Source organism: Cheilinus undulatus, linkage group 4, assembly GCF_018320785.1.
Source record: "Cheilinus undulatus linkage group 4, ASM1832078v1, whole genome shotgun sequence".
NCBI classification, from domain to species: Eukaryota; Metazoa; Chordata; class Actinopteri; order Labriformes; family Labridae; genus Cheilinus; species Cheilinus undulatus.
Window position 1 is genome coordinate 2203451 of NC_054868.1, and position 22878 is coordinate 2226328.

General features: G+C 37.6%; 1 protein-coding gene across 3 annotated transcripts in view; it reads right to left on the reverse strand.

Annotated features, from left to right (window-relative positions):
• aplf (aprataxin and PNKP like factor) overlaps positions 1-22111 on the reverse strand; it is a 35765-nt gene extending 13654 nt beyond the window's left edge. For all 3 annotated transcript variants that reach the window (XM_041786179.1, XM_041786178.1, XM_041786177.1), the window contains exons 1-5: positions 21980-22111; positions 21671-21806; positions 11247-11318; positions 1043-1212; positions 356-542 (exon numbers count right to left, since the gene is read on the reverse strand). In XM_041786179.1, coding sequence (XP_041642113.1) covers positions 356-542; positions 1043-1212; positions 11247-11318; positions 21671-21763 — 522 coding nt within the window. In that variant the 5' untranslated portion in view covers positions 21764-21806; positions 21980-22111. The remainder of the gene's footprint in view (positions 1-355; positions 543-1042; positions 1213-11246; positions 11319-21670; positions 21807-21979) is intronic.
• Between the last annotated feature and the right edge of the window lie 767 nt (positions 22112-22878).

Sequence of the window (22878 nt, forward strand, 5' to 3'; positions counted from 1 at the left end):
CACATAGTTTTCTTCATAACAGAAATCCCATTTTTCCCAACTTGCCTGATTCTACTCCCATTGACACTGACACTAGTGCAAAAGGTACTATCTCTGTTTTATATGGTTTATATGTCACCTATCACCCAGTTTTACCATCTTATGCCTAGTTTGCCCGTCTCACCCATTTTCTGACACTTTTTTGCCACTTTAACCCCTTTTCGCCACTTTGATTATGGTTCTTGCAAAGGTATTTTTCAACAATTTGACTCCGGTTATGTGGGGTTGAGTAACACTGGTGTAGAGAATGAATGAATGGATGGATCCAGCTGATCCTGATAGAATTAGAAACTGAATGACATGATTTCCTACAAACCTTTTTCACACTTGTTGATGGTTTTTCAGCTTCCTTCTGGTTTAATGGGTCCTTTGCTTCATCTTCCTCTTGAAGGGGAGTCTGTTCTCTTTGCTGTTTTTCATCATGAGGAGGAGGAGGAGGAGGAGGTGGCTCTTCATCAGGCTGAGGTGAAACTGGACCTTCTTCTTCAAACATCTGACTGTTTCTACATGAAGTAGTGAAAAGCAAAACCACAAACCTCCAGTTTAAATACCTGAACAGTGCATGAGAGCCACACAAAGACAGAGACAGATTTCAAGCATAAAAAGTTTTTTTTTTTTTTTTTAATGACACGATCAGTGTTATCTTAATAGGAAAAGAAAGGATGTAAAAACTAAAGCAGCAGTCTGAGGAGGTCTGAATGATGGCAACCTTAACTCCAGTGTTCTACTGTGATCCACACCTCAAACAGAGACGGTGGAGACACTGAGATAAAACATTAGGAGAAGCCTGCAGACTAAATAAATGTACATTCTCCTTAATGTCGGCTTTTTGGTCCTTAGATAACTCTTCCTCAGAGCCTGCTCAGTCTGCTCGGTGAGGATAAAAGATAAGCATTTGATTAAACCGTGGAGAGCAGCCTCTTCCATCTTCACAGAGACGGCGTGGGCAGAGAAAGGGATTGATCTCAGAGCATTGTATTAAGATGGAAAGGAGGGCTCTTACCTGGGAGTATGCTCTTCCTCTTCTCCGCCCACGGCCACCACCTTGTAGATGAACTGACCAGGCAGCAGAGAGAAAAAGTCTCCATGATGTAGAGGGTGCCAGGAACCTTTCTGCAGTGCTCGAGGGCTGTCGGTCAGAGACGACTGCACAAAACACGGGTTAAAGTGGGTCTGCAGAAGAAAAACACAAGATGGGAGACAATAAGATCAACTTTAGTTAGTCTACAACAGCGGTTTTCAAAGTGTGAGGCGAGCCTCCCTGGGGGGTGCCACCGAACTTCAGGGGAGGAGCAGAACCATAAACTAGAAAAAAAACCAAAAGTGACTTGCAAAATGAATAAACTTATAGTAACTTTAAGGCAGTGATACTCAACGTGTGATTATTAATAGCTCTTATATTCCCCAGAAAACCTTAAAAAGAGGAAACTTTTTTGCCCTTTTATACCATTTTTTGACACTTTTCATCCATTTAAACTACCTCTGGTCAGTATATACAACTTTTTCCTACTTTTTGCCCATTTTTGCCATTTCTTTTTACCATTTTTTTTTTCAATTTTTGCCCTTTTCAACATTTTTTTTTGCCACTTTTCGCCCATTTGAGCATCCTTTGGTCATCAAAAACCACTTTTTCCTACTTTTTGCCCTTTTTTGCCACTCATTGTTGCTACTTTTTTCCAATTTTTGCCCTTTTAAACATTTTTTGCCACTTTCTATCCAATTAAGCATCCTTTTGTCATTAAATACCATTTCTTTCCTACTTTTTGCCCATTTTTGCCACTTATTTTTGCTACTTTTTCACAATTTTTGCCCTTTTTTACCATTTTTTTGCCACTTTTCATCCATTTAAGCATCCGTTTGTCACTAAATACCACTCTTTTTCTACTTTTTGCCTATTTTTGCCACTCTTGACTGCTGTATACCCATTTTTTACTCATTTTTTGCCTTGTTTTTGCCACCTGTTACTCATTTTTTGTCACTTCTCACCCATCTTTTTCACTTTTTATCCCCATTTTTGCTGCTTTTTGACCATTTTTGCCATCTTGAACATATTTTTATTGCTACTTTAAGTTGTTTTTGCCACTCTCCACCTCTTAGATTGTGGATCTTGCAAAGGTATTTTTCAACAGTTTGGCTCTTTGGTTGAGTAATGCTGCTTTAAGGATTATCAGAGCAGAATAATCAGGTAGTATTGGCAATAAATTTATGACTGAAACCAAATAACTGATTACCTGGTAAAGACGGATGTTTAAGAACATTTGCAGACCAAAATATCAGAGATATAGAAATGTTAAAAATATTTAAAATTAGACATTAATGTATGAAAATATGGTTAAGGGTTTTTTCAGTCTGAATCTTTTTGTGGGTGGGGGTCCACTGAATGAATAATTTTCTCTTCGGGGAGGCTCACTCTTACACACTTTGAAAAACCCCTGTTCTAGTCAAAGTCTGGACTTAAACAGGCTGGAAAACTCTCCAATGTGTCTGAATGAAAACTATTCTGCAGAGTGGGACAACATTCCTCCACAGTGGTGAGAAAGACTCACTGACAGTTATCACAGATGCTTATTTGCAAGGATGGAAGAACCAGTTATTAGGGGGAATGACTTTTTCACACAGGGACAGGAAGGTTTGGGTAGATTTAACCTTAATAAATGAAATCATTATTTAAAAACTGACTTTTGTATTTATTTACTCAGGTTATCTCTGTCTAATATCAAAATTAGTTTGATAATCTGAAATATTCAAGTGAAAAATATGCAAAAGAACAGGAAGGGAGCAGAGACTTTGAGCATGTCTTTGTGGATTTAAACCCATCTATATATTCAGAGTTTTGGAGTGATGTGTGAAACGCTGATGAGGCCTCAGGCTGCTGTGTGAATATCTCTAATGTTCTTTTATTGATTCTACGTCACCATTACAAATGCAGAGCTGTCACTCTGAGCTGTGTGTCATTTATTTAAGACATATCGATGAACTAATGGATCCATCGTTCAGGTTAATTACACATAAATGAGACTGAACCATGCTAGAGTGATGTTTGTTTTAAACATTGTAATCATTTCTCATATTGATCAGATAAAGATCTGAATATTGACAGTATTTAAAGGAAAAGGTCACAAAGCTTTGTGGGTAAAATCTTTAAGGAGGTTTTTACAGCAGAGAGAGGGTTTGGCTCAGTCTATGGTGGTCTCTGAGGGTTTAGGTCTCCTGATTCTGCTCCTCGTGTTTACCTTCTGTCCGCAACTGGAGGCTTAATGCAGGGGTTCTCAACGTTGGGGTCGGGACCCCATTGGAGGTCGCGAGAGATTGAGAGGGGGTCTCCAGATGCCTTAAAAAACTAAGCACATTTTTGAATAACACTGTTGTCACTTTATACCAACTTTTCCAAATATTAACCTGTTTTCATCACTTTTTCCAACCAATTTTGCCAATTTTTGCAACTTAAAACCCATTTTTTGTCCATTTTCAACCCTTTCCACCACTTTAAACCAAATCTTGCCACTCTCTGCCTATTGTTGGCTCTGTTGTCACATTATTGACACTATTTTTTTTTTTTTTAACTTTTTATTTACAAGAACAAAGAACATTAGTTCACCATGGGTGATACAGTTAAAATCAAAATGTTCTGTTACACATACATACATACATACATACGTACACATACATCTTAACATAAAGTCTCACTATACAATGTGCATATACATGATCCATTTTTCCCAGCGTTCCACACACTTTTCCAACTGGAGTCTTAAAACAAAAGTAAGTCTCTCCATACTGTAAATTTCTTTAATGAGCCCGTACCACTGGACCAATGTTGGGGGGTCTGGTTGCAACCACCTTCTGGTTATAGCTTTCCTGGCACTTGCCAAAAGGATCTTCAATAGGTACCTGTCCTTATGAAGGACTGTTTCCGGAATTTTACCAAGATATAAAATAACAAAAGAAAAATCTAGATCCACCCCAATTATTTTATTTATCTCGGTTGACACCTCCCTCCAAAATAATTGGATTTTGGGGCAGGCCCAAAAAACATGAAAGTGGTTAGCCATAGGGGTTCCACACTGCCTCCAGCAGAAGCCTCGGCTCTGTGTGCCTGTTTGCAGTGCTGTTAATTTAGGGGTTATGAAAAATCTCACTACATTCTTCCAGCCAAACTCTCTTAAAGATCTTGAATTTGCGGTGGTCGCTGTCTCACATATTTCTATCCAGGTCTCTTCTGATATTTGTATCCCTGATTCCTTCTCCCATTTTTGTTTAATGGATAACGTAGAATGATTTTTAGAGGCTTGTATACTTCCATATATTCTAGAGACCAACTTTTTATTATCTTTCTTTTTATATGCCTCATGAAATATAGAAATTAAATTGTATTCCTTCTCATCCGTGATTTGTAATTTTTTATTATAATAATCTCTGACTTGCAGGTATCTATGGAAGTCCTGCTTCCCCAGTCCAAATGTGTCTGAAATGAACTCATAACTCTGAAATTTATTGTTTGAGATGAGGGAACAAAAGGATGTGATACCTCTCCTGACCCACTGTTTAAAGCCCCCGTCCAATCTAGCAGGTTCAAATTCAGGATCATATGCTATCCAATTCAAGACTCTGACCTGTTTTTCTATTTGTAACTTCCTCAAAACTTTAAACCATAGTTTAAGAGTGAATACAGTCCATTGATTCAAGCTGTTATAATATCTTTCAGCTTGTTTTTTATTTCCTATTATAGATTGTATTGGAATTTTTAACTGTGTAGTTTCCAAGCATTTCCATTTAGATTCATAATTTGGAGAGCACCAGTATACTAAGGGTTTCAATTGTGCAGCATAATAGTAATCCTCTAAACATGGTAAAGCTCTTCCTCCCTTCTCTTTTTTCAGCTGTAGAGTCTTGAACTGAACCCTAGGTCTTCTACTGTTCCAAACGAACCTTGAGATCCAGGCATTCCACTCATCAAATTGTTCCTTGGGTACCTCTAGAGGCAGAGACTGGAAGAGATAAAGAAGACGTGGCAACACATTCATTTTAATGATTTCTATTCTATTACTCATATCTCATTATTGACACTATTAACCCCTTTTTACCACTTTTTGAGCCACATTTCATAATTTGATATGCCAATTTTTGCCAGTTTCTGACTTTTTCTGCCTCAGCTAAACCCTTTTTTGACAGTTTAGATCAATTTACATCCCAATTCACCAACTGGCCACATATTTTTGCCACTTTAACGTCATTTCAGCCACTTTTGAATCCCTTTTTACCACTGATATGCCCATTTTTGCCACTTTAACCCATTTTTGCCATATTTTGGTTATTTCTTGCCACTTTTATCTAATTTTTGGCATTTCTAACCCATTTCTGCTATTTTCAAAATCCAATTTCACCACCTTTCCCACTTTTTGCCATTATTAACCCATTTTAGCTATTCTTAATGTTTTTTAATTCTGTTTTTAACAAAAGACTCGCTTTTAAGAGGGCTACTTACTACACAAATGAATTCAAATGTGTTAAATATAAAATACCATGACTTAGCTTTACAATGAACCATGATTTTGCTGACCCCCAGTTTGGCTGGGTCCCAGAAAGTTCTCCTTCTTTTAGAGCACCTGATTCCTATGCTGACAAGCTTCATGGAGATGCTGATTTCATTTTCCAGCAGGACTTGGCACCTGCCCACACTGCCAAAGGTACCAAAAGCTGCTTCAATGACCATGGTGTTACTGTACTTGATTCAGACCTGAACCCCATAGAGAATCTATGGCAGATGAGAGACACCAGACCCAACAATGCAGATGACCTGAAGGCCGCTATCAGAGCAACCTGGGCTTCCATTACACCTGAGCAGTGCCACAGGCTGATCGCCTCCATGCCACACCACATTGATACAGTAATTCATTTAAAAGGAGGCCCAACCAAGTACTGAAGGCATAGAAATGAACATACTTTTCAGAAGCCTGACATTTCTGTTGAACATATCCTTTTTTACTGATCTTATGTAATATTCTAATTTTCTGACACACTGAATTTGGGGTTTTCTTATCTGTAAGCCATAATCATCAACATTTCAAGAAATAAAGGCTTGAACTATTTCACTCTATGTGTGACAAGTCTATAATATAATATATGGGTATATAATATATAATATATGGGTTTCACTTTCAGGAAAGAGTGACAAAAAATATTGAACTTTTTCATGATATTCTAATTTTTGGGGATGTACCTGTATATAATTTTTCAACCATTTAACTGATTTAGCATTAGTCTCGCCCTCATGTTTGTAATATTTTGGCACTATTTTCATGTAGCACTTCTTATAAACTTCATGTGTCGTGTCCATCTCATTTGTGTCCTGATTTCATTCTTAATGTCCTTCTCCTGGTGCTGCCATGTTTGTTGTACTAACTTTCTCCTGCTCAGTGACTGACAACTCTGCCAACCTCACTGGACAAACTATTCATTTAATTTTTCCCTTATCATAGACTTCAGTTCATATTAGCAATTACTAGGAAAGAATCGATACTTGGTGGATGAGACGATGTATCACCAGAGAAAATACTGCGATACTATACTGTATCAAATTTTTCTCCCACCCCTAATTATTACTGGGTAAATGCTTCCTTAATTTTACCAAGTTATTACTTGGTAAAATGCAAACTTGTAACTAGGTAATCACCACCTTGTTCCAGAGAAATGACTAGATAACAACCGCTCATGACTATAGAATTACTATGTGACTGGGTCCACTATTATAGAGAGCTACTGGATCTAATGATGTGAAATAATCCTCCGTTTCCTTTCAAACAGACAAAGCCGGGCTGTAGATATTATTTATTTTCCACTACGTATCCCATAAAAGAGCTACGAATAGTTTAAGCATTCATAAAAACACCTGATGGTTTAATGGTGCCTGCTGCAGCATATATGATTGTTAACAATAGACTTCCAATCACATCTGCAATGATTCAGCCCCAGAAAGAAGAATGACTGAGTTTTTAAACCCACAGTGCTGTGGGTCATCTTAGGACCAGCAGTCTTTAAGGTTTGGTTTTAGAGAAAACCGTAGAGCAGAGCCATCCTCAGCTGCATCATGGGGATGCTCTGTGTTGGTTTTAGTGGATCTCAGTGCAGCCTTTGACACTGTGGATCATGGTATTTTAGTTCATAGGCTAAAGCGGTGGGTGGGTATTTCTGGCTCAGCCATTGAGCGGTTCTCCTCCTACCTGTCACACAGAACTTTCTCAGTCACTGTGAACAACTACAGCTCTTCAAATTCCTTCCTGGTTTGTGGAGTTCCCCAAGGTTCGGTCCTTGGCCACTGGCTTTCCATACATTTAAGAATACATTTTAAGATTCTTATGTTGACTTTTAAAGCCCTGCATGGTCAGGCACCAGCCTACCTTTCAGAACTCTTATGTTACAACGCCAGCAGGACTCTTCGGTCCTCCGATCAGGGTCTGTTGGTTGTTTCACACTTCAGACTAAAAAACCAAAGGAGACTGTGCGTTTAAGACAGGGGTGTCAAACTCAATCACGGCAGGGGCCGGATCCAGAATTTAGGTCTAACCTGAGGGGTAACAGGTCAACATTTAACCAGAAACTATCATCATCATATCATCAGTAATGAATTATGGGAAACACTAAGCACTGATGATTTAGAGATTAAAAAAGTCTAAATGATAAGTTTAAAGGTTCAAAATCTGAGATAACATGTCAAATTTATAAACTCAAAAGGTCAGAACATGAAATTAAAAGTCAAAAAAGTTTTTAAAAGAAAATTACATGAGATAAATTCAAAATCATGAGTTTTTAAGGTCCAAATATGAGATAGAATACAAAATAATATGTCTAAACTTCAAAATATGAGAATAAAAAAGTCAAAACCATGAGTTTTAAAGGTCAAATAATGAGATAAACCTGGAAATCATGAGTTTTACCAGTATAAGGAAAAATTCAAAATAATACATTTTAAATTTCAAAATATCAGATAAAATGTCAAAATCATGAGTTCTAGAGTCAAATATACAAGATAAAATTCAAAATGATAAGTTATACAAGATAAAACTGGAAATCATGAGTTTCATCAGTCAAAATATGATAAAGAAATTTAAAATCATGAGTTTGAAAGGTCACAATAAGAGATAAAATCAGAGTTCATCACATATTTCGACCATCTTAAGTCATGATTTTGAATTTTTATGTCACATTTTCACCTTTCAGATTATCATTTTTAATTTTTTGTTTATATTTTTACCTTTTAACTCCAACCTTTGACTTTTAATCCCTTATTTTTAAAACTTTTTACACTCATAATAAGAAAAATGTTTTTCATATTTTGTCCTTTATATTCATAATTTTGACTTTTATAAAAAAATTAAAGCTTCAAACTCATGATTTAAAATTTTATTTTATATTTTGACCTTTTAGGGTCAAAATTTTAAATAATAAATTATATTTTGACATTTCAAACTCCTAACCTTGACTTTTAATCCCATATTTTGAACTTTTAGAATCATGATTTAACATTTTATCTCTTATTTCTATCTTTAACCCATTGTCTCAGGTTTTATTTCATATTTATACTTTTAAATTGTAAGATTTCATACTTGGACATTTCTTTTATCTTTCTATTGCATATATTTGCCTTTTCAAAGAATAATTCTGACTTTTAATCTCAGATTTTTAGCCTTTAAAATGATCATTTGACTGTTTTTAGTCACAACATCATGTATCATCAGTGCTTAGTGTTTTTTCCCATAATTCATTTGTGGTGAAAATGTTGTTTATGGTTTAATGTTGACCTTGTTAGGCTCTCAGGTAAGGCCTTAACTCAGAATCCGGCCCCTGCTGTGATTGAGTTTGACCCTGCTGCTCTCCTGCATGTGGAATAGATATGGACGGTGAGTTTTAGGACTGTTATCACAGAAATTCTGGACTGAAAAGTATTCAGAAGAAATTAAGTTAAATGATTTTTTCCTCTGAAGCATCCTGGTTTGTTTTCAACTTGTGTGACAAAGAAATCGCTCTCATATTTTTTCAGTTAAGCTGGAGTCACACTCACCTTGACCTGCTGAGTCATCAATAAGACGTCTCACTGATTACAAAAAACTCTTCAGCTTATGAAATGTCAGAAAACGTGAGAATTGCTTTTACCGTTACAGTTTCTCCAGTGAAAGGATGGCTGTGAATTGCTTGGTTTCTGTGATATTGCAAAGCCAGGACTCATTCAATTTACAAAGCCAAGAGAGGAAAGGACCAGATCCATGTGTTTCCAAAGCTGCATGCAGTGATTCGTAAGAAAAACACATTTTCCTATAAAGGAATGCCGTGTTTCTCATGGCACATTTAATTAATTCATGACACGTTTAATTAATTAATTAATTAATTATATATTTCATTTTGGCACTCTCAGTCCTCCATACCTTATCGTCCGTCATGCTAGCAATTAGCTCGGTGGGGAACTGATGTAGTCAATACTTGTAACAACTGATCAGTAAGCATTGCGTTAACTCCCAAGTTAGCACAACATTAGCTCACTTACGACGAGGGGCAAGGGCGCCCGCACCACTCAGGTGTCCTGAGCGCGGATGGAAGCGATGAAATCCTTGGCCTCTGTCACCGAAGCAAGCCTCTTCCTACCTCCATCCTTTGTCACAATGGCGAGCCTAGCAGGGAACAGCAACGCAGGTTTGACGCCCAGTTTATAAAGCTCCGCCATCACATCTCGGTATTTCTGGCTGTAGCTGACGCTGTCAGAGTTATTTTGGGTTGTCATGGCAACATAAAAGGCAAAATACATAAATTTAATTTACAGGGTTGATAGATTAATTTTTGTTTTCAGTCAAGAAATTTCTACTTTGTAATATTTATAATGTTATTAGTCAAGTTATTATTTTATTTATTTGTCTGTGTTCATCCTGTAAATAAAGTTTTATGGTGACGTGTGTTACCGGAAGCAAGCTAGGACGGAGAGGGAGATTCGCAGGTTGCCATGGAGAAGAGTCAACTCCCTCTCTCCTTTTGTCCCCTTTTCTGTTGGTCTTCAGGCGAACACGGTAAATGTTGTTTTATTGTTTATGAGTTTTAAGGTGTATGTATGTCGTATGTTATTTTAAACTGTACATTGTTTATAATTTCAGTTTTCACGGTGCTCCACGTCTTTTCTTCTGTGAAGATTAAAACCTACAAGTGGACATCATTTTATTTTAAGCATGTGATGCTCATTTAAACTCACCTGTGGCAGTAACAGGTGCTGACAATCTAGAAATCACACCTAAAGCCAGTTATATTTTTAGGGTCCGAGGACCCCTTCTAGCAGGAACTAGAAGGGCAAGGACCCTATTGTATCTGGTCCATTTCTTTCTTTTTATTATTCCCACGCCTCTTTAACCCTTTAATTGACCCCCTAAACACGCTCAAAAACTCACCAAAATTGGCACACACCTCAGATTCAGTGAAAAATTTGATAAAATGAAAAAAAAAAAAAAAAAAACCCAAACATGCCAAAATGTGCTCTCTAGCGCCACCTAGGCACACTAAAACGGCCCTCACAGCCAGTAGGAATGTCGTAGAGAGATCAAACCAACGTTGAAACGCTCGTCTCATCGAGACCCACAAATAACGCACTGACACCCCTAACCTATCTCAAACAGGAAGCTGGCAATTTGCCTTTCAAAATAAAATTTTCCAGAAAAAAAGGGCTCCGAACAAAATGTATCTTGTCCTAGGCCGTAGATCGTATCAGCTTGAAACTCGCAGAGAAGACACACCAGGCCATGCTGATCAAAAGTTATTGGGGAATTTGTTGAGGGACGTGCGACAGACCGAGGACCCGTCCAATGCTGCTTGCAGCTTTAATTTTTTGTTTTTTTTATTTCAAAAAGCTCTTATTTACTTTTAGGTTCTGTATTTTATGGTGTTTCTTATATATTGATTACATTTTGTGTTTTTCTTTTGTGTTTTAGTCACTTTGCAGCACTTTGGCTTGGACTGTGTTTATTTTTCTCTTAAAGTCGAAAAATAATAGTTGAATAAAAAGCTGAAATTAAATTCCCTCCTTATGTTGCCTTAATATCTCAGGCATAAAAATCAAACACATTCACTGCTGCAGGTCCGTCTTTGGAAGGAATCTCTGCTCTCCTTCTTGCACAGGCTTAAAATTTTAAAAAGAAATAAAATAATAAAAATAAAAACTAGAAAGGCAAAGGTACCGGTCTGAGTCTCAGCTGGCTGTCCTGGTTCTCCAGCAGACCGTGGTTTCTGGAAACTCTCCGATCACTGACCTGAGAGCACATGAAGAAGAAATGATAAAAAACATTAAATTCAATGCAAAATAAGTCACATATACTATGTGGACAAAAGTATTTGGCCACCTGGCCATTACCCAATAGGGCCTGTAAAGACATTGTATTCAAATCCATGTTTTTAAATATGGAAACCAGGAAATCATGACAAAGAGGACCACCACACACTACAACACTGATCATCAACTGGCGGCCCGAGGGCCAAATCAGGCCCCCCAAAGCTTTCTGTCCGGCCCCCAGAAGATCATTAAATTCAGAAAAGGAGGAAAAGAAGATGTTCTGGTTCTAGGAGTGTCTTTTGGCTTCAAATGTCTGCAGCTGTTAAATCCATCAAAAAAAATTACTATCGAAATAGTTTGAGAATGATCTGATTTTGACCTGTTTTTATAGAAATTCACTCATCATTCATAATAAGTAAAAACGTTTTTTAAAATGGGTTAAGACTGGCAGAATTGTTGCAAAAATGGCCTGAGTAAGTGATGAAAAGGGGTTAGAGAGTGGCAAAATGGGTTGTAGAGAGACACAAAGGGGCAAAAATGTGCAGGAAAAGAGGTTAAAAAGGGGCAAAAAGTAAATAAAATGAGTTATTAATAATACAAATGTTGCAAAAAAGTAATGAAAAAAGTTAAAAAGTGGCAAAAATGGATACTAGAGTGGCACAAAGGGGCAAAAATGTGCTAGAAAAGAGGTTTAATACGCTTTAGAGAAAAGAAAAAATGTTTTCAAGAGGAAGAAAGGTATCAAAAATGAGTTAAAAGTGACGAAAATATTTCAAAAATAGCCTGGCAAAGTAGTGAAAATGGGTTAAAGAGTGTCAAAATGGGCAAAAGTTGTTTTAAAAGTGTCAAAAATGATCAAAAATAAGTTGAGGGGCAGAAAATGTTGAAGAAATGTCCAAATGAAGTAATGAAAGGGGTTAAAAGTGTCAAAAATGACTCAGTATTAGTGCTTAATCACAGCTGGGGAGGGCCCATTATTTGGGATTTTCAGGGGCCTGGACAATTCTGTGGGCAGGTCTGTCTCTTTGTGGCCTGCTGCGTTTTGAAAAGAAATACAAATACTAATACAATAATATTTTAATCAGACCAAAATATTTATTCAATTTTTGTTTATTTGAAAGTCCGCCCCCCAGAGTCTCTGTGGAGACTAAATCTGGCCCTTGTGCAGATGCGGTTGATGACCCCTGCACTACAACACCTGAAGTCTAAGTTAGGCAAGGTTTGCCTGCCTGACAATCAGGGGGCGTGTCCCAGGTCGAGGTTCATCGCAAACAACGATTCTTCCAAATAATCCTCAGATGTGTGGTGTCCACATGAATATTTTACTGCTCCCCTGACGTGTCGGGGCGTCCCCAACATCTAACCTGTTTGTTTTTGTTTTTTGCATGTTTTGATGATGAAACAAGGCACACACATGTGGTACCAGTGAGAGTAAAAACAGGCATGGATGGCAAATCTGTGCTAAACAGACATTAAAAACCATCAGTGATTCCACACTGTGTTGGATCCAGCCCTCTGCTCCCGTGTTAGCAGGACAGCAGCGCCCTCCAGTGGTTAAAGGGAGGATAGCATGCAGCTCAGAAACAAAACTCAAAGGTTCCTCACAGATATTCTGCAGCCTTTTCTCTGAGTTAAATGTGAAACATACTGCTCAGATTTATTCCTCAACAGTTTGTTTATATTAAGGAGGCATTTAGAATTTTTGTAAAGGAAATAACCAGTGGAATAAGACTGTCGAACATATTTACTTAAAATAAATCACACATCGGACGCTTCGATCCAACTGCTGTAGGCAGAATCTGGACTCAGCGCTGAACAGAACAGGAGCCAATCAGGCACCTGACTGTCAACGCCTGGAGGTACCAGAAGCTCCAAACAAGCATCAGTAGAAACAGAATAAGGTTTACAGCATTGGCAGAGAAGATTTAGAATATTTTTCATGGGCACAACCCACATACTCAGCTCTGCTGCTCATCCCACAAACACATGTTCCTTACAAATGTGGCTCCACTTACAGTCACTAGAAAAAGTATGTGAACCCTTTGAGATTTCTTGGATTTCTACATAAATTGGTCATCAAATGTGTTCCGATCTTCATCTAATTCACAACAATAGACAAACACAGTCTGCTGAAACTAATACTGCACAAAAATGATACGTTTTCATGTTTTTATTGAACAAAACATGTAAACATTCACAGCGCAGGGTGGAAAAAGTATGTGAACCCCTAGGCTAATGACTTCTCCAAGAGCTAATTGGAGCCAGAAGTCAGCCAACCTGGAGTCCAATCAATGTGATGAGATTGGATGTGTTGGTTAAAGCTGCCCTGCCCTTTAAAAAACACACACCAGTTTTGAGTTTGCTGTTCTCAAGAAGCATTGCCTGATGTGAACCATGCCTGGCACAAAAGAGCTCTCAGAAGACCTACGATCAAGAACTGTTGACTTGTATGAAGTTGGAAAGGGTTACAAAAGTATCTCTACACCGCGTTCCATATTATTATGCAAACGTTTTTCTCTGATTTTCTAAATATCAATGCAAATGACAGTCATAATATTTTTCAGTCATCAACAGTTAGAGTATAATTCAAATGTTTTTGAACAAACTTCATAATGATAACCATTATTTTTTAAAAATAAAAACCTCAAAATGCACTTTTCCACATGTTCCCCATTATTAAGCAGGCCACAGGTTTCAGCAATATGGGAAAGAAAAAGGATCTCTCTGCTGAAAAGTGTCAAATAGTGTAATGCCTTGGACAAGGAATGAAAACATTCGATATTTCAGGAAAAATTAATTGTGATCATCATACTGTGAAGAAATTAGTGGCTGATTCAGAGCACAGATGGGTTTGTGCAGATAAAGACATAATGAGGAAGGTTTCTGACGGACAAATACATCAGATTAAGAGAGCAGATGCTAAAATGTCATTACAAAGCAGCAAACAGGTATTTGAAGCTGTTGGTCCCTCTGGAGTCCCACCAACCTCAAGGTGTAGGATCCTCCAGAGGCTTGCAGTCGTGTATAAACCTACTATTCAGCCCCCCTAACCAATGATCACAAGCAGAAACGGTTGCAGTGGGCCCAGAAATACATGAAGACTCATTTTCAAACAGTCTTGTTGACTGATGAGTGCCATGCAACCCTGGATGGTCCAGATGGAGGAGTAGTGGATGGTTGGTGGATGGCCACCATGTCCCAACAAGGCTGTGATGTCAGCAAGGAGGGGGCGGAGTCATGTTTGGGCCGGAATCATGAGGAGAGAGCTGATAGGCCCCTTTTGGGTCCCGGAAGGTGTGAAAATGACCTCGGCAAAGTATATAGAGTTTCTGACTGACCACTTTTTTCCATGGTACAAAAAGAAGAACCGTGCCTTCTGTAGCAAAATTTTCTTCAAGCATGACAATGCTCCATCTCATGCTGCAAAGAATCCCTCTGTGTCATTGGCTGCTATGGGCATAAAAGGAGAGAAACTCATGGTGTGGCCCCCATCCTCCCCTGACCTTTAACCCTACTGAGAACCTTTGGAGCATCCTCAAGCTAAAGATCTATGAGGGTGGGAGGCAGTTCACATCAAAACAGCAGCTCTGGGAGGATATTCTGACATCCTGCAAAAAAAAATTCTAGCAGAAACTCTCCAGAAACTCACAAGTTCAATGGATGCAAGAATAGTGAAGGTGATATCAGAGAAGGGCTCCTATGTTAACATGGAACTTGGCCTGTTAAGATGTTTTTGATTGAAATAGCTTTGATTTCAGTAAATATGACCTCCTAATGCTGCAACTTCTACAAATGACCATTTTCAGTTCTTTACAACCTATAAAATGTTTTAAAAAGCTGTTGAGCTTAATAATGTGGAACAGTGCATTTTGAGGTTTTTATTTTTTTTAAATAATTTTTGTCATTATGAAGTTTGTTCAAAAACATTCGAATTATGCTCTAATGGCTGATGACTTGAAAAATATTCTGACTGTCATTTGCATTAATATTTAGGAAAATCAGAGAAAAATATCATTTGCATAATAATGTGGAACGCGGTGTAAAAGCTTTGATGTTCATGTGTCCACGGTAAGACAGACTGTCTACAAATGGAGAAGGTTCAGCACTGTTGCTACTCTCCCTAGGCGTGGTCATCGTGTAAAGATGACTGCAAGAACACAGCGCAGAATGCTCAGTGAGGTGAAGACGAATCCTAGAGTGTCAGCTAAAGACTTACAGAAGTCTCTGGCACATGCTAACATTTGTGTTGACAAATCTACAATAAGAAAAACATTAAACAAGAATGGAGTTCATGGGAGGACACCACGGAGGAAGCCACTGCTGTCCAAAAAACACACTGCTGCACGTTTGAAGTTTACAAAAGAGCACCTGGATGTTCCACAGCACTACTGGCAAAATATTCTGTCCATAGATGAAACCAAAACTGAGTTGTTTGGAAGGAACACACAACGCTATGTGTGGAGAAAAAAAGGCACAGCACACCAACATCAAAACCTCATCCCAACTGTGAAATATGGTGGAGGGGCCATCATGGTTTGGGGCTGCTTTGCTGCCTCAGGGCCTGGACGGATTGCTGTCATTGACGGAAAAATGAATTCCCAATTTTATCGAGACATTTTATAGGAAAACTTAAGACCATCTGTCCACCAACTGAAGCTCAACAGAGGATGGGTGACGCAACAGGACAACGACCCAAAGCAAAGAAGTAAATCAACAACAGAATGGCTTCAACAGAAGAAAATACGCCTTCTGGAGTGGCCCAGTCAGAGTCCTGACCTCAACCTGATTGAGATGCTGTGGCATGACCTCAAGAGAGCGATGCATACCAGACATCCGAATAATATTGCTGAACTGAAACAGTTTTGTAAAGAGGAATGGTCCAAAATTCCTCCTGACCGTTGTGCAGGTCTGATCTGAACTACAGGAAACGTTTGGTTGAGGTTATTGCTGCCAGTGGAGGGTCAACCAGTCATTAGCCTAGGGGTTCACATACTTTTTCCACCCTGCACTGTGAATGTTTACATGTTTTGTTCAATAAAAACATGAAAACGTATCATTTTTGTGCAGTATTAGTTTCAGCAGACTGTGTTTGTCTATTGTTGTGAATTAGATGAAGATCAGAACACATTTGATGACCAATTTATGCAGAAATCCAAGAAATCTCAAAGGGTTCACATACTTTTCTAGCAACTGTAAAAGAAAATAAACAGGCTTTACTCCAGTATAAGATCTACTGACAGGAAGCAACAAAGAAACAATCTAGCAAACACTAATCTGCTAACTTTATATGCATTCATATATATTTTATATTCTCTGTACTGCACTGGTCATCAACTGGCGGCCAGGGGGCCATAAGATTATTCTTTGGCTTTAAATGTCCGCAGCTGTTAAATAAACCCCACAAACAATTGACATTGAAATAGTTTTAGAATGTCTTAACACTTAATATTTTTTAATATTAATATTTTTACAGAAATAAATAATCAGTAAATATTTAAAAAGAGGTTAAGGTTGACAGAAACTCTCGAAAAATGACCAGATAAAGTGGTGAAAAGGGGTTAGAGAGTAGCAAAAATGGGTGATAAGTGACAAAAAGGGACAAAAATTGGCAGAAAAAGTGATGAAAAGATGTTAAAATGTGACAAAAATTGGTAAAAGGGGAAAAGTATCAAAAAATTGTTACAAATGACAAAAATAGTGCAAAAATAGTAATGATGGTTAAAAGGGGAAAGAAATGGATAAAGAGTGGCACAAGGGGTATAAAACATGCAGGAAAGTGGTTTAGATGGGTTAGAGAATGGCAAAAATTGGGTTAATCAAAAATGGGTTAAAAGTGGATAAAATGATTTTAAAGTTGAAAAAAATGTTGACAAAAATGTAATGAAAAGGGGATAAAAAGTAGCAAAAATAGACAAAAAGTGTCAAAAATGGATAAAAGAGTGGCACAAAGGGGATAAAACACGCAAGAAAAGTGGTTCATAACGGGGTCATGTCTTGCAAAAATTGGGTTAAAGAGACAAAAAAGGGTTAAAATGGTCAAAAATGAGTTAATAGTGGTACTAAATCACCACTGTGGAGGGTCGATTCTCTGGGAGGGGAGAGTTTCAGTAACTTGAGAGTTGTGGTAACTTGTCCTCTAAGTATAACCTCCCTCCTTCTCACTTGTATCGCTATTTTCAAATACGTGATTCCATCTCCAGATCTTTTCCTAATTTCCCCTCTGTACCTCCAGAACAACCTTGGGAAAATTTGCTTTCACACAGTCCTTACCAGAGAGGCTTGATTTCCAACATATATGACTTCATTTTGTCTTTAAGTAGTCATTCTAGTGTCTAAATCAAGGATGCACGGGCAAAGGAACTGGGAATCCAGTTGAATGAAAACCACTGGCAGCATGCTATTGACAGGACACGGTCTACCACCTCCTGTGCTCGTCTGGGACTTATTCAATTTAAAGTCCTGTATAGGGTTCATTTCTCTAAATCCAGACTTTCTGGAATATACCCAGAAGTGAAAGATGAATGTGATAAATGTCATGGTTCTCCTCACCTCAGCCATATGTTTTTTCTTTGCCCGGCTCTAAATGGTTTCTGGACCAAGTATTTTAATATTATGTCCACTAGGGCTGGGCAATGAATGACAAATTAGATTAAATCGCAATATAGCATGCTGCAATATTCAAATCACAGACAGTGCAATATTTCTTTAACCTGAAAAGTGTCAAAATACCAGTTTGATACAATCTTTTTTTCTTTTTTTATCCCTTACACCAGCGTTACTCAACCCTGCTCAACCAAAGACCCAAAGAGTGAAAAATACCTTTGTAAGAGCCACAATCTAAGAGGTGAAAAGTGGCGAAAACAGCTTGAAGTAGCAATAAAAGTAAGTTAAAGGTGGAAAAAATTGTCAAAAAGCAACCAACATGGGTCAAAAAGGGGCAAAAAATGGAGAGGAAAAAGTGGAAAAAGGGCAGAAAGTAGCAAAATATGGGTGAGAAGTGACAAAAAATGAGTTACAGTTGGCATAAAATGGTCCAAAAGTGTCAAAACCATGAAAAAAATGAGTGAAAAGTGACTAAAATGGGCAAAAAGTAGTCAAGATTGGCTTAAATGGGCAAAAACTAAGAAAAAGTGGTATTTAATGACAAAAGGGAGCTTAAATGAGTGAAAATGCAGAGAAAAAAAGGGTGAAAAGGACAAAAATGGGATAAAAGTGGCAAAAAATGGGTAAAAAAAATGCAAAAAAAGTGGCAAAATGGGCAAAAAAGTAGGGAGAAAGTGGTATTAAATGGCAAAAGATAGCCCTGATGGGCAAAAATGGGATAAAAGTGGCAAAAAGTAGGAAAAGAGTTGTTTCAAGGGCAAAAGGTTGCTTAAATGGACGGAAAGAGGGAAAAAATGGTGAAAAAGTGCAAAAAAGTTTCCCTTATTTAAGGTTTTTTTGGGAGAATTATATTTAAAATGAAGACATAAAAAAGCCTCGTGGCTCTAGAGCTACACGTTGAGTCTCACAACTTTATACGTTATTCAAATCTTCAAGTATCTTTTTTATTTTATTTTATTTTTATACAAAAATCTTACTTTTCTTGCTCATGCATTTATTTTTCTTCATCAAAATGAGAATATGAGAAATTATTATCCCCCTCAATAAAGCAATTGATATCAAAATTTCTATATGAGCCAAAATGGCAGTAAGATTTTTTTATTCTAAATCTAGCCCTAGTTTAACTTATCTAAAATTTTACTTGTTATAATATAGAGTGATTTCTTGCTCATGTTTGTTGAACAACAGAAAAACTGAGGAACCTAAATAATCACATTTCAAATTGCATTCGCAATATTGCAGGAAAAAATTGCAAATAGATTATTTTTGCAAATTGTTCAGCCCTAATGTCAACGGTTCTTGGAGGTAATTTGCAGCCTTCTCCATTGATTGCTACATTTGGGATCCCGGATGCTTCTCTTGCACTAGATTCTAACCTAAAGGACATTCTGGCTTTCACATCCCTACTGGCAAGACGCTGCTTACTATTACACTGGAAATCTGTTAACCTCCCATCTCCCGGTGGCTTAAAGACACCGTATTCTTTCTGAAACTTGAGAAGATCAAATATACTTTGAGGGGATGCACTGATAAGTTTTTCTATAAATGGCAACCATTTATTTTGTATTTTACAAGCTTGGAGCTACTTCCCATCTGAATGTGTGCCTGTTTCTGTGTCTCATAATTCATAAATAGGCAATGTTGTGTGTTGGTCATATTGTGCTGGGTTGAGGTGCTATATTGTTCTTTTGATTGGGTTGTTATGCTTTTGTTTACATGTATCTGTGCAGGTATATCTTAGTGTTTGCATGTACTGTATCTGAATGTACAGTGCTTAACAAATTTATTAGACCACCACCCAAAGTAAGGTTTATGCCACAGCTGCCCTAAATTAACAGCATTGGTAATTACCAAAATCATTTTTATGTTCCTGCAATGGTTAATACACCAATATGTAGAAGCTCTTTAACCCAAATGATATTTTTAATGCTAAAATAGAATTATTATTGTTATCCACAAATTTTCAAATTTACTGATTTACAAAAAAACTGAATAAATAGTAAAGCACATTAATATTTCTTGATGAATATGTCAAATTAAAGTTATTTACTTGCATTCCTGAACAGAAAAATGAGTTTTAGTGGTTGAATGTTATGCTTGATTCATTTCTGACTTCTCAGAGAAGCCCAGTGAGCCGACTCAAATTTGGGTGAATTCAGTTTGAAATTCCTCATTCCTGTTCAAAATGGTAAAACGTGGAGAGCTGACTGAAAATGAAAGAGTCCGCATTAAAGCACTTCATGATGCTGGATGGTCTCTGAGACAAACAGGGAAAGACATAAAGTGTTCTCAGTGTGGTCAAGTCTGCTTTGGAGTCAGTTGCCCAGACTGGTTCTTAGAAAATGCACCAATGAAGAGGCAGGAAACCAAAGTTAACTGAAGCAGATGTCAGACACCTCAAGATCTGAAGTCCTAGAGACAGAAGGAAGAGCACTGCTGATCTTCAGGCAGAGATGAATGCTTCTAGATCAGAGTCTGAGAAAGTCTCCAGAATGACCATAAGCAGACGACTGAGGGAACAAGGCTTAAAGGGAAGAACAGCTGCTAAGAAGCCATTATTGAGGCCTGCAAACATCCAGAAAGGCCTCAGATTTACCAGGGAGCACAAACACTGGACTGTTGATGACTGGAAGAAGGTACTCTGGACGGACCAGTCCAAGTTTGAACTCTTGGGTCAGCATGGTCGTGTTTATGTCCAGTGGAGAGTCCATTATGGTATGGGGCTCCATTTGTGGATACGGCGTGGGCAAATGAGTGAAAATGGACGGTATCATGAACAAGAACGTCTACCACAACATCTTAGTGCATCATGGAATCCCTTCTGGACTGAATCTGATTGGTCGTGGGTTCACATACCAACAAGACAATGACCCCAAGCAGACTTCAAAGCTGTGCAGAGACTATCTGAGCAAGAAAAAGGACTCTGGAGGACTGGGACTGATGGACTTGACAAGTCAGAGTCCAGGTCTGAATCCTGTTGAACTAATTTGGGATTTAGTAGATTCAAAGTTTGATGTAAAACCAGTCTGTGTGAACAGCTATGAACTATTTAGAGCTCAGTAACAACAGAGACTGTGGAAAAGTCTAGAAAAACAACGGCAGCAGGAATGAAGCTGTTATCAAGGCCAGAGGAGGCCGTACAAAATATGAAGTTTTATGGTTATTATGTGTGAAAAAGGACTATTTAGTTGTTTCAGTTTGTTATTTGCCAAATAAATAACAATGAGATTTTTAGTTTTAAACAACTTTTTAAAAGATTTCTGAAATATTTGTTTTCTCGTTTTCATGACAGGTGGTTTAATAAATTTGTTAAGCACTGTCTGTGTATGCACTTATGCCTGCATGCTTACGTCTATACATGGGAGAAAAAGAAAAAGAGATTGTATTTTTTTTTGCCATTATTTCATTAAATCTCTCAATAAAAATATTTTGGAAAAAAAGATAACCTGTACCAGAACAATCTAGATTCAAGTCATACCACTGACTAAGATTATAAGATCATTTTCACCTGCAACCTTTATCAATAAAAACTCAAACATTAATTTATCTTTAAATTAAAGTATCTAATTTCAAATGACAACATCTCTCCTTTCAATGAGCGACTGTGTGGCTAAATATCTACTAAATACTTCCACTGTAGACCCTTAGGTGACCTCACGGGTAAGAATGAACTTCATCCGTGTTAAATTCATCCTGTTAATGCTGGTATGAAATCTGTGATGGACTCACTCCCAGGAAAGGACCCCGGCCCAGCACCGTCTCTCCCGGCGGCAGCTGGATCGGAGCCCCGCCGCCCACCGGCTCCAGGGCGAAGCCGGACATCTGCTCGGACCGAAGGGACTGGAGGGAGCTTCACCCCGGGTAACTGGAGGAAATGTTTGAATACATAGCATGAAAAATCACCAGTCAGTCTAAATGGGTATAATATAATAACAATCCTGGTTTAAAGAGCTTCTCTTACTTTAGCAAATATCAGAAACCAAAGTTCAGCTAAGGTCAAACCGAGCCGTTCATAAATAAACCGTTGCTTCTCCTTACCTGCTCAGGTGCTCAAACAGGTGAAAATGTGTCTCATAGTATTAAAACCAAAGCGACAGAACAGATATTAAGCGTTTCTACGGACAAGTTGGGGCAAGTTTTGGATGTCCGCCACAGCCAGTTCAAAACTTCCGGGATGCATGTGGAGCATGCGCAGTAAACACGGAGTGGTGATTTGCTTTACTTTACACAAAACTAAATGGCCCGAAGAATTACCCTCATAGATATCTATAGTGATAGATATCTATAGTGATAGATATCTATGATTACCCTCCTCTCACAGGTGTAAAAATCAGAAAAAAGGGGAAAAATGAAAACATTCAAGTTGGAAGTTGATCAAAACGATTCATTTATTGTTAAAGTTGTTTTTTTGTATTTACAGTTTTCTTTTTCCAGTCATTTATTATTTTTGGATCGTTCTACAGGCACGTGCGATTTAAGGGTTGCAAAATTTTAAACAAAAATATTTCCCATAATTAAAAAATGACACAGCTTCATGCTTTTGCATGGATGAAAGCTTCATAATTCTATTCTCGTAATATTACGACTTTTTTCTTGTAATATTATGACTTTATTCTCGTAATGTAAAAAAATCTTTTATTTTTTTCTCTTCGTGTTCTCCGTCGTATGTGATCTATATGTCTTAGAATGTACTTTATTTACACATTTTTCTCACTGAATTTTATCTCATTAAATTTAATCAAAATATAAACATTATCGAAATTACATTTCTGAATTTTATGTGTCTGTAAAGCTTGTTCCGACACTATTCTCAGTTTATTTGTTGTTGCATTATAACGTTTGAGTCAAGACTCGTTTTATTAATCGGTTATTTAAGCACAAAAATCATGAGACAAAAAAACGTTCAATATTTTATTTTGAAAGCGGATACAAGGTTT